The sequence below is a fragment of the Gossypium arboreum genome, chromosome 4, assembly GCF_025698485.1.
Source record: "Gossypium arboreum isolate Shixiya-1 chromosome 4, ASM2569848v2, whole genome shotgun sequence".
Classification (NCBI taxonomy): domain Eukaryota; kingdom Viridiplantae; phylum Streptophyta; class Magnoliopsida; order Malvales; family Malvaceae; genus Gossypium; species Gossypium arboreum.
The window spans coordinates 109,804,328-109,816,921 of NC_069073.1; the positions used below are offsets into that span (position 1 = coordinate 109,804,328).

The 12,594-nt window shown below is 33.5% G+C and overlaps 1 protein-coding gene across 4 annotated transcripts; it reads left to right on the forward strand.

Annotated features, from left to right (window-relative positions):
- Nucleotides 1-1,199: 1,199 nt before the first annotated feature.
- On the forward strand, nt 1,200-11,802 carry LOC108457658 (tRNA-specific adenosine deaminase TAD2). 4 transcript variants are annotated; one of them, XR_008281210.1, is made up of 10 exons: nt 1,565-2,240; nt 2,438-2,482; nt 2,576-2,613; nt 3,797-3,863; nt 4,974-5,133; nt 5,253-5,349; nt 10,448-10,548; nt 11,096-11,115; nt 11,223-11,275; nt 11,363-11,802. XR_008281210.1 is itself a non-coding variant. In XM_017756720.2 (9 exons), exons 2-8 carry the CDS (start codon nt 2,438-2,440, stop codon nt 11,264-11,266), a joined length of 552 nt encoding a protein of 183 aa, XP_017612209.1. In that variant the 5' UTR covers nt 1,200-1,528; the 3' UTR covers nt 11,267-11,275; nt 11,363-11,802. The 4 variants fall into 4 exon arrangements, 3 of the variants coding, with proteins under 3 accessions (XP_017612209.1, XP_017612208.1, XP_017612206.1); XM_017756720.2 differs by lacking the exons at nt 1,565-2,240; nt 11,096-11,115 and adding an exon at nt 1,200-1,528; XM_017756719.2 differs by lacking the exon at nt 11,096-11,115 and having other exon boundaries at nt 1,566-2,240; nt 11,380-11,802.
- Nucleotides 11,803-12,594: the final 792 nt, after the last annotated feature.

Below are 12,594 nucleotides of genomic sequence, written 5' to 3' on the forward strand. Positions count from 1 at the left end.
TACATGGTACTTGCAATTCACCAGGTAATCCCGATCATTCTTTTTCTTCCTTTTCCTAATCCAACTTCTGTAATGTTGCTACTGTAATTCAGCCCCCCCTTCTTTTTCTAGGCAAAACTTGCTTCGGAAAGTCACATTATAAGACATATTTAAATGTGTTAGTGGTAGATAGAGGTGTGCATGGGCCGGGCTACTCGGCCCGACCAGAAGGTCCGTCCGAAAAATAGGAGGGTTTGGATAAAAATATAGGTCCGAAATATAAGTTTGGACAAAAAAATGAGTCCCGTTTAGAAAACGGACCAGGTTCGAGTAAAACTTTTTTGGCCCGGGCTCGGCCCAAATTATATACTAAATATATATATATTTTTATTTTTAATCATATTTATATTTTATTTTTAATTTTAATATAATCACTTTTTATTATATTTTAAATTTGTGTATTGTTTTAAGAATTGTTTTAATATAATTTTTTATTTGTTTCTTATTTTAATATTTGTTTTAAATGTATTTGATGATTTATTATATTTTAAAATTTTTTATTTAATGAAATAAATTAAAAAAAATTAATATGGGCCGAGTTGGGCTTAGATAAATTTTTAGACCCATATTTTGGGTCGGGCCGGGTTCGGGCCTAGAAAATGGGCCTAAAATTTTGTATGGGATAGGTCCAAACCTGAACCTATCCGGCTCGGCCCATGCACACCTCTAGTGATAGGTAGAAAAGCAATTCGATGTTTTGATACGATAGGTAGATTAAACATTTTTAAACAATGAGTATCACACTGATAAATTTGTTAATCTTCAGAAGCTACTCATAAAAATTTTAAACATTCTTAAAGAACAAGTATCACATTGATACGAAACATGGTTGTGCTATGAGATGATTTAGTGGTTTTAGTTCTCATTCCCATGCACCCTTTTCATTTTAGCATATTGCATGGCCATATAGATGTGTGAATATATATATCAAAGCACACATATACAAATACATGATATATCAAAGCATATACGCAACATGAATTTGAATTTGAATTCATCGACACCATGTGCTAATAATTCTAACTGAGATCGTAGATGCAAAAGAAAAAAAAACAACAATTCAAAATAATTACAAAATAGAAAGGAAAAGAAAAAAAAAATTGTACCCAGCGACCCAAGGGTTGAATAGCAACAATTCAAACGTACAGGGATCTAGAATGCAATATTCTCCTTTTCCTTTATACTCGTGAATATTGAATGTTCTCCCTTTTCACTGTCACAACATCTGGCCATTCTAACAATTTCAACTTGCCCAAATTTCTTAAAACAGTTGCTGCACTTCTTCTTCTTCTCTTTGTCTTTCACCTTAGTCCTTTCTACATTCTCTCCTAAAACCCGTTCCTCCCTTCTGTTGCCCTTTCTTTCTTGTTCTTTTATTTCTATTCTTTTTTCCTTTTTTAATCTCTGTCCATCGGTCGTCGGTCGGAGTAAGGTCTCCCTCTCTCGTTTTCGCGCTGCCGCTGACCAGTTCGCCTTTTTCGGTTCTCAGGTAATTTTTAGGGTTTCTTTTTTCTTTCTAATTATATTTGCTGCGATTTGGGGTTATTTATATTTGACTGAAATCGTTTCTTTAAGATGGACCTCTTCTTCATTTTACTAAAACTGTTTTAATTAAGTAGCATTTTGCATCCATTAGCCTTCAATTATGCTGATGTTATCAGCAATTTTGTGGGTTACAAATAGACTCAACCCTCCAGTCATATGACCTTTGAATCGAGTTTAAAGCTGTTGTTATCAGTTAATGTGTAAGAAGAATTGACTGTGCATTTTAAGCATATGTATCGAGAAGCCAATCAAGTTGCAGATTTTATGGCGAAGTCATGCACCAGCAGGTCATATGCTGTTAAGGTTTTTGAAGACCTATTCCCTGAAGTTAAAAAATTATGCTTGAGTGATAAGAGAGGTACCAATTTTAAGGTCTGGTAGAACTTACGGCCCCGTTGCCTTCTTTTAATTATAAAAAAAATAAAAATCTAAATTTGAAGCTGTAAACTGAATTTGTCAATTGCTATCGTCATTTTATCATGTTTGGGAAAAAATTGAAGCAAACTAAACTCGGTTTGGTCAGTAACGGACCGAAACTAATTTGGGTTGGTTTTATCGGTTCTCCAACAAAGTCGGTTCGGTTTGGTTCCTTAAAAAGGGGAAGTCGGTTAAGTCAGTTTTTTTTTTTCTGCACTGACCCGACTGATTTCTCACCCGTAGGTTTTACTTTTCTTGTTTTTAGGTAGTTGAATATTGGTATTTGAATTGCAGGATTTGGGCAGTTGTTTTTTTTTTCATTTTTTGTTTTTCTTTCAGTAGCTACCAGTCATTTCGTCTAAAATCTGGTCTTATTTTTCCTCTTTGTCATTTTTAGCTTTTGCTTCACTTTCTTTGTTCTTTGTTATTGTCTTAGATGGAAAGTGATAATCTTGCATACATGGAACTTGCAATTCACCAGGTAATCCCAATCATTCTTTTTCTTCCTTTCCGTAATCCAATTTTCGTAATGTTGCTACTGTAATTCAGCTCCTACCCCCCCTTCTTTTTCCAGGCAAAACTTGCTTCGGAAAGCCTTGAAGTGCCTGTTGGGTAAGTATTAATCTCATAAATTTCGTTTCTTCCTTAACCAACCTTCTCCCTTTATTGGATGAAAATATGAATTTAGCTTCTCTTTTGTTACTAATGTAGATTGGCATTACTTTGCACGACCTGGGAAAAAAAAACTAAAAATATTATATGAAATACAACACGACACAAATTCATAAAGATACCAAAATCTATATAACAGAAATTAAGAACTTATTAGGTTTTCTGGAATCTGGAAAAAAAGTATTATCCACGTTTGAGATTTATGTAGACCAAAGTTAAGAATATATATTTTTTCTTTTTTATAGCCCAAGTTTATGCTATATAGCATAACCTTGGTTATAACCTATATAATTAACATTATTAGGATTTAGAAACACTTGAAAAAGTTTTGAGTTGAGGAAGTGTGCTGAATTTGGTGTTATGATTAATATGTTTGGATGAAATCTGCTTGCAATGGTAGACATAAAGAAATATACTAAGGTGAACAAAGAGCTGAAATATCCTAAAAGGTTTATGAGGACCTATTTATAGTACATTCCATAGGATTAAAAATGGAACTCTGTAATAACTTAAACAAATTCTTGTCACCAAAACAAAGGCCTGCTTCTAAACAATGTAATTATTGCCTTCAAGGGTCACCTAATTTGAACATTTAAATAAAAAAGAAAAGAAGTAATGACTTTTCTGATGGGTGCATTAGTTCTACCTAGAAGATAGCAAAATTTAATGACACAAAGATTTGACCAATAAAAAGAACAAGTTATAAACTTAAGACTAAAAGAAAATAGCATTGTCAAGCACATAATTATTTTTTTGGTCTCATGATTAATCTATAAATCAAAATATCACTAAGTTCTTGGTCTTCATTGGTTGCACCATGTCATAGACTCGTGGGTTAAGTTTTATATTGTTGTGAGTGTTAAAGCATAAGAAATTGTTAACATTCTTGTAATTGATTACAAAGTTTTGAATCATGTAGCAATACCTCTATTGCTACAACCAGAATTTTACGTTGCTATAAACTTCATCAGATATCTGTTAACATAAATAGTTCCTCATTATCTTTGTCTGTGCTTTAATTTGGAGACTAAATTGTCTTCTTTTGATCAAGTCGATGACACATAGTCCAAGAGCAAAATTTCAATGCAATTTTTTTCTTTTCACCATACCTTTTATCTACCAGTTGCGTAATCATCAAGGATGGGGAGCTTATAGCCTTGGGTAGAAATCGAACCACTGAGACACGAAATGTAAATAAATCTTGCCCTTTCTTTCATCAGTTTGACGTTTTCATATTATGCCTCCTTGATCTCTCCTTTTTTCTTGTGTGGATGCATGTTTATGGGAAACCTTTTTGCTTGTTTACGCATAATTTTCTTGAGACTTGGCTTTCATATGCTTTCCATCTTGTAACAGTAATCTGTCGGTTGTTGCTAGTAACATAACTTATTATCTGGCCTGAAATTGAAGAACAATCCAATGTTGTTGTTGATTATTTTTAAGGAAAATTTGATATAAAGATGTACATGTCATTAAGCATGCATGAAATTAATTAGATTTGTACAAGCAGCATTATATTCTTAGTCAAATCTAACTAAGAAAAATCCCTTGGTCTTTTTTTTATCTTTCATTGTTTTAACTTCCACCAGGTGGAAGTAGATGATCTATAGAGATGGAAAATGAAAAATGATCTAATATTTCTTAGCCAAAAGTAGTACTACATTTGTTTATGTTAGCCCTTCTTTAGCATGCTCAACTTTTTTTTCAGGATACTTATGTTGGCCTCAAGAATATACAATATCCTCAAATATTATTTGTAAAATTTTTGAAGTAGTAACAGTGAAAGGCTTGTTGGTTTGTTTATTTTGGGCTTCCTTGTTCTGTATCCATGGATTTTTTTTGGTAGTCTTCCGAGAGCAAAACTAAAAATTGTGTTTCTTTTTTGGATCTCAGACAAGCAAGACAAACATGCCTCCTTTTCTGCCTCCTCTTCTTATTCACTTTCCTCCGTTTTTTTTTCAATGGCTAACTTAATTTTGATCTCTTATTTTCTATTATCATTTTACTAAGAGCATTTGCTTTATGTTTTTCCTTGGCATTACAAATTTTTTCATATGAGGAAAATATTATATGAATCCCCACCCCAGGTTATGGGTGCAGGTGGCTGCCTCACAAAATAGTATTCATTTTACACAAATTTGACCAGAAGTCAGTAAAGTTATCACTTATCATACTTTTGGTCATGTCCTGAGTCTCTAGACCTCTGTTATAGTTTACTTTTTGTGTGTCGATGGACTATTATTCAAAATTACTTCTTCCTTGTTAGCTCATGTAAATTGTACCACTTTTTCATGGTGTAGGCAACAAGGCATGCAGAAATGGAAGCCATAGATAATCTTCGAGAGATGTGGCAGAGAGACGGACTTTCAAAAGCAGAAGTGGCTAAAAACTTTTCACAATGTATTTTGTATGTTACATGTGAACCATGCATAATGTGTGCTGCAGCTTTGTCATTTCTTGGTATGGTTCTTTTCCAATTACAATGCTTTAGTGTATCAATACATTATTATGAATATATATATTTTTTTGTTATTACTTTTTTCATTATCCTGGTTCTTGATGGATATTTTCTCATTTAGGCATAAAGGAAGTATATTATGGTTGTGCAAATGAGAAATTTGGAGGGTGCGGATCAATTTTATCCTTGCATTCAAGTTACTCAGAGCCTTTCATCAGGTTTGTTTTGGAATTCATTCTTGCATGCAAATGTTTACCTTTTATTTTGTATTATTTTAATCACCATTGTTTCCATTGTCTTCATCTAGTTGAGTTTCAACTTATTATTTTATGATGCTCTGAATTTGTTATCAGTATAATTATATTGCATGTGAAATGTTAAAAACAGGCTATTTCAATTATATTTTTCACAAGAAATTACATAAATATTTATAGACATAGTGAGCCTAACTTAGGAAACTTTACACTAGGAAACAGACTAATTCTAGGGATGCTATACCTTAAAAACAGCCTTAAAGTTAGGGATAAAATATTTACAGAATCCTATTTGATACACTCAAATATTCCTTAATTAGGAAACTGAAATCTGACACTCCCCCTCAAGCTGGGAAGTGGATATCATCCATTCTCAGCTTGCTTACTAATTTCTGAAACAACTTCCCAGGCAATCCTTTGGTAAGTATGTCTGCTAGTTGACCATCAGTGGACACAAATGGAGTGCAAATTAAGCCACTGTCCAGTTTTTCCTTTATAAAATGTCTGTCAACCTCAACGTGCTTCGTTCGATCATGTTGAACTGGATTATGTGCAATATTGATAGCAGACTTATTATCGCAATACAACTTCATTGGACCTTCCCACTTGATCTTCAAATCTTCCAAAATAATTTTTAGCCATAACAACTCACAAACTCCAAGAGCCATCGCCCTAAATTCAGCTTCTGCACTAGATCTAGCCACAACATTTTGTTTTTTACTCCTCCAACTCACAAGGTTGCCTCCTAGGAAAGTACAATAGCCCGAGGTTGATCTTCTATCAACCATAGATCCTGCATAATCTGCATCAGTATAGGCTTCAAGGGTTAAATTCTCCCCCTTTTTAAATAGGATTCCTTTGCCTGGCGTGCCCTTTAAGTACTGTAGAATCTGATATAAGGCTCTAAGATGTGATTCTTTGGGATTGTGCATAAACTGACTTACAACACCTACTGTATAGGCAATATCTGGTCTGGTATGAGACAAGTAAATGAGCTTCCCCACAAGTCTTTGATATGACCTTTTATCAACTGCTGCATCTTCTAGTGCATTTCCAAGTTTGTGGTTCACCTCTATGGGTGTCTCTGCTGGTTTACAGCCCAACTTGCCCATCTCTGTCAACAAATCAACTATGTATTTTTGCTGAGATATTTTAACTTACCAAGGAAATATTTTAACTTACCGAGCTCTTTGACTTCAAATTCTTTTACTAGGCATTTCTTTAAATTCTCCATTCCTTCTAGATCATCACCAGTCACTATAATGTCATCAACATAGACTAATAAAGCAGTCACTCCCCCTGAAGATGAGTGTTTTACAAACAGTGTGATCTCCTTGACTCTGTTTATACCCCAACTTGAGCATTACTTTGGTAAATCTTCCAAACCAAGCCCTCGGGGACTGTTTTAGTCCGTACAAAGCCTTTTTTAGGTACGTTTATGTTTGGCAAGTTCACAGATATCACAATGAAATTTTTCAACAGTCAATCCTTTGAACAATGAAGGAAACATAATTTTAAGGACTCTAAACGGTGGATGACCAAGGCGAAGATGATAGAGCCAAATTTGGTCTTTATTGGTTTTAATAGATTCGGATATGAAAGATGAAGGTGAGGAATTCAGAGCACTAACTTCTTCACTGGATTCTTCAAGATAGTATAGGCCATTTACTTCCTTAGCATGTCCAATCATCCTCCTCGTATTCTGTTCCTGAAAAAGACATCGATTGTGATAGAAAACCACTTTACAGTTAGAGTCTTTGGTAATTCTTTGAATGGATAAAAGATTGGTAAATAGTTTTGGAACATGAAGGACATTTTTAAGAGTAAGGGTTTTGTTTATAACAATATCACCCTGACCAGCCACTGTGATCACAGAACGATCGGCTACTGTTATTTTTCTACTACTAGGGCAAGGTGTATATGAAACAAATTTTTGTGAGGAGTGGGTCATGTCGTCCGTAGCTCCTGAGTCAATGACCCAGGAACTTTTGGTGATTGTATCTGAGACTTTAGAATCTTGAAAAGAGGATATACCTGAAAAAGCCAAACTACAAGTACCTGTTGAAGAAGATTTTTCCAATGATCCCAGCAAATTTTTTAACTTCTCAATTTCTTCTTTATTGAATTCAACAGGTGATTCCTGAGAATTATTTTTTCCATCCAGCTGTCTTGCTGTATATGCTTGCCCTTGTCCCTTTGGTTGTCCACCTTTTTCTGAAAAATTTTTGTTTGTTGTTTGTGGCTTCCCATGGAGTTTCGAGCATCTTTCTTTAGTGTGACGGGCCTTTTTACAGTAGGTGCACCATACGGAATCCCTGTTAATAGGCTTTGTACGTTCTGTCAGTCTATTATCTTTACTATTTGGCTGCTCCAGGCCAAATCTCCTCTCACTTACAGCTTTTGTAACCAAGGCTGACCTATCCACTTGACTGTTTTCAACCATAACTCCTCTTCTTCCTTCCTCAGCACGAACAATTGCAATTGTCTCATTTAGTGATGGTAGTTCCTCTTTACCAAGTATTTGAACTCTTACTGCATCAAACTCAACATTTAGTCCAGCAAGAAAATCATAAATTCGATCCTTTTCAACGAACCTTTTCAGGAGTGCTCCATCACGGCACTTCATTTGAATGCACTGGTAATGATCCATCTCTTGCCATAAACTTTGCAACAGATTGGAATACTCCGTGATTGATTGACTTCCTTGCTTGGTAGATGAAATCTTAGTCTTGATTTCATAAATTTGAGCAGCATCTCGAACTTTAGAATAAGTCTGTTTCACAGCTTCCCATATTTCTTTGGATGTGTTAAGAAACATGCATGTATCACTGATTTCTGGCATCATAAAGTTCCATAACCAAGACATTACCATAGAGTCTTGTTCATCCCAAGCATCAAACTTAGGATCTCCTTCTTTAGGTCCAGTTCCGAGTAAGTGACTCAGTTTTCCTCTTCCCTTCAAGAACGTACGAACCAGTTGAGACCACTTCAGGTAATTTTTCCCATTTAGCCTGTAGGCTACTTGGATGTTCTGAAACTCACTTGTTGGGTTTGAGTTGTTCACAGAAACTTCTGAGACATCCCCAGTGTTACTGATCTTGACAGTTTCAGTCATGTTTCGTTTGAACAAATTTTACAGGCTTGAGGGCTGGTTGGAATCAGGAAAAAAAAGTCGCCAGACAAAGAAAAAAATCCAGAAATCGGGCTAAAAAAGCTCTGATACCATGTTAAAAACAGGCTATTTCAATTATATTTTTCACAAGAAATTACATAAATATTTATAGACATAGTGAGCCTAACTTAGGAAACTTTACACTAGGGAACAGACTAATTCTAGGGATGCTGTACCTTAAAAACAGCCTTAAAGTTAGGGATAAAATATTTACAGAATCCTATTTGGTACACTCAAATAGTCCTTAATTAGGAAACTGAAATCTGACATGAAATATTCTCCCCTTTCTTTTTGTCTTTTCTAAAAGGAGAAAAATCACCAATAGCAAATGAAGTAATTCCAACTATTCATCACAGTTGAATTAAGGTAGCTAACTGGTAACCAGCATATATATAATCAAGTAGTAGGAACCTTCTGCAATCTGCATTTGTTTTATTCATGTCAAACAAGTAAATTGATTCCATTTACTTATTAGTTATATCTAGTGGTATCATGCAATTTACTTATCCTTTTCTTTTTCTAGTTTCTTTGATGAGTAAATGTTAACATAAAATATATATACTATTTTCTTTTTAGAAATCAATTTTATTTTCTGTTTGCTAAATGCATTAGTTGGAATTTTCTTAGAATTCTAACACAACATCGTATCTTTGTATTTTGACTTTTTCTTCATTTTCATGGCCATTGCTTTGTGATCGGGCTTGTATGTGTCTTAAAATAAATTGCATTTTTTAGTTTTTGAAGATGAGACACATTGTGACCTTCCTAAAGTATATGAGCCAAGGTAATATAAAACAGATGTGATCTTCCAATCTTCAAACTAGCGATCTTTTGAGTTAAACTAGGTTCTGAGTATAGATTTGAGCTAATCAACAGATTCACCTCCTAACTGCCACTCCGTGCGATCAATGAGGCCTCGTGGTCCTCTTGGATCATCATGAGGTGAAGTGATTATGATGGAAATCACTAAAAAGTTATGTTAGATCGTCAGTTAAGCATAACTTTAATCGAGCATCGCTCTGAATTAGTGGAGATAAGCTCACTCTGATAATCACCCAAGACAATAGCATGTAATGGAATTAAAGAGTTGAATTTAAAAAAGAAATAGAATATGTAAGTTAGATCATTGAGCCAACAGAAGGTTCTTTGTCAGTTTTTAGGTATCCTGTTTTCAAGCATTTCCTTGAAGTAAGACTAACCTCCTTAATGTTTGCATTGTTTTTTCACCCTCTCTGTCCTGCCTTGCCAATTCCACCACCTCTTTGAATCCTAATACCCTTTTTGAAGCAGACTTTCATCTTCTCTTCTGAAAAAACTTGATTTATCCATGTTTTCTCTGGCCTTTACATCACTAATCCCTTTTATTGCATTGCTATTTGGCTTTCTCTGCCCCTACTATATCATTTTTATGGAAGGACAACATTTCTCCTTCCCTGTATATATATTGAATGTTGCTCTAGAAGTTGTCTCAGTTATTGTTACATTCACAGAATAAATGACAATTCTGGTTGCTTTTCTAATTCTAAACTAATTTGAGACCAGATCCTGAAGGACTCTCTCTCTCTCTCTCTATAGAAATAGAGTGTGGGTAGCGTACAGCTTTTTGAAAGATAAAACAGACCAAAAAGAAAGTGCTTCTATATTTATCATCTCAAATAATGTGTAGAATGGGAATGTCATCCTTGTTAATGCAATATTTCTTGATAATGTGCTTATATTGTCTCTTCATTGGACTTTCCTTTTTCTTTTCTTTTTTTTTTTCTCTAATATGTGGAAACTAATAACCCATTAATGCTGAAATTTCTTTCTATCTGCATTCATCCTCTTCATTATTGGAACATTTTGCAATTCAAATGGATGCCTTATTTTAAATTTTCTTTGTTCTTTTAGTGATAAAGTTCCACAAAGAGGTTTCAAATGTACAGGGGGATTAATGTCCTCAGAAGCAATCTCTCTTTTCCGAAGTTTCTATGAACAGGGGAATCCTAATGGTATGTAATTTCTGCTTCAATGCGTTGGGGAATTTCTAGTCTATTAAGTCAGTTTATGAAAGAAAGAAATATAAACAAAGAGTTATCTAGGAATGTTAGATTAGTAAGAAAATTCCAACCTCATGTCAAACATTTTCCAGAGTTTAAGACCGCTATAATAATGGAGTTGTTATCTAGGAAGTAGAGCTTGATGCAATCTTGGATATCATGTTAGCATATTGCTTTAATCCATATCCTTGTGAAACAGTACTCCTGAATCTGTAAAGTATACAATTCAGGTGAAAATATGTTGAAATTGGGTAAAATTATGAAAAATAGTCTGAAAGGATGGTGTTGGTCAAATCATATCTAAGAGTAGACTAGATTTGGTGTACGCGTAAATATGCAATGGAAAAATATTAGTAGGCAAGATTATACTACAAGCTTATAATAAATTTTGTTAAGTCATTTGTGTAGATGTGATTAATCTCTTGTTAGGAAGGTATTATACCTGCTCATTTAGCTGATATGTTTTCTTTTGTTTAATTCATATATGAATTATATACAGAGGTCTCGTAACATAGCAAGGTTTGGATTGTTGTTTCAGCATTTTTCTTTATTTCTTTTTTTTTAAAAAGAAAAAGAAAAATTATGTCAATCTTATTATTCATCAAATTACTTTTGGTATCTTTCAGCTCCAAAGCCTCATAGGCCTCTCGTTCAAAAGAAAGTTGAGTGATAAATATAGGTTGGTATATTCTTTTCTAAGTGATTTCAAAATACTTCTCTTGCCTAGTTTCTTGAGTGATGTTCTTTGTTTCTAATTTCTTGTAAGGGTTTTGGTGCTGTAAGGTGATTTAGGGCTGATCAAATGTTGGCGATAGAACTGCGAAGAGAAAAGCAAATAACAAGTCAAGAAAAAGCTGGTTGGAGTTTGACAATGGTAATGGCATGTTGTTCTAGCGTGCTGTCGCATGTCAGTGTCGGATTTGTCAAAGCCACATTATAAGTCATATTTAACTGTGTTAGTATTAGGTAGATCAACAGTTTGATGGTTTGATAGGATAGGTAGCTTGAACATTCTTAAAGAACAAGTATCATATTGATAAATTCGTTAATCTTCAGGGGCTACTTATAAAAATTTTGTCAACTATTTTATAACAAATATGGGCTTGAAGGGTTTCTATTAAGTTTTTCTTCGGCGAGGTATTTTACTTGTGTATATGTACATATAATTCCAATATATATTACATGACATAATTTAAGGTTATTAAATTTTTTGAAGCTATATCTTATCTAATATTTGGTCATGGAATCTATTAGCATATTCTAATGGAGATTCTATTGGAATATTGGTTCTTTAGGTGACATAATTACTTAAAAATTTTACTTTTCTTTGGAATAAATTAGTTTTGACGAACATATCATCTATGTATATAATTGTAAATTCAGACTATGGATTAAAAATATGTTTCATTATTTTTTGAAATTAGGTGGTTTTTTTTACTTCATGCGGTACTATATTCCATTCAAACTATCCAAATGGTACTGTGAATGCCCACCCTTATTTCTTTCATTTTCTTTGATTTAGATTTGTCAAAATTTTGAAAACAAAAAATCTTAGCTTCACACGGTTTTTCTAATAAATTTAATTTGTTTGAGATTGTGTATCTTATCCATTTTAAGGCTTTGTTTAAAGTTGTTTATTAATTTATATCTACCTCTTTTTGAGTTTCATATTAGTTTTTATTGAAAAGATCTTAAATTAATTTTATTTTACAAAATTCTTTTGTTGGATTGGTCTTGCTTTTGTTGAGATCTAACTCTCTCTCAAAAAAAAAAAAAAAAAAAAATCACTTTCATAAGGTAGAGTTACCTCGTGAGGATTATGAAAGTTTTGTCATAATATTAAATAGTATAACACATTCTCTAATAAAATTTGCATCCGCTTCTTTATAAAAAAGAATTAGAATTATTTTGTTGTCAATTTGATATTCGAAATTAACCATCTTTTTAAAGACATGTTGTCATGTTAAATCAAAGATTAGGGAAAAAAAGATTTAAGAC

Coding starts and splice junctions, on each gene's coding strand:
- LOC108457658 (XM_017756719.2), top strand. CDS start 2,064: ATGTTTGGGAAAAAATTGAAGCAAACTAAACTCGGTTTGGTCAGTAAC. Junction 2,483..2,575: donor TGGAACTTGCAATTCACCAG/GTAATCCCAATC, acceptor TTCTTTTTCCAG/GCAAAACTTGCTTCGGAAAG. Junction 2,614..3,796: donor AGCCTTGAAGTGCCTGTTGG/GTAAGTATTAAT, acceptor TTTATCTACCAG/TTGCGTAATCATCAAGGATG.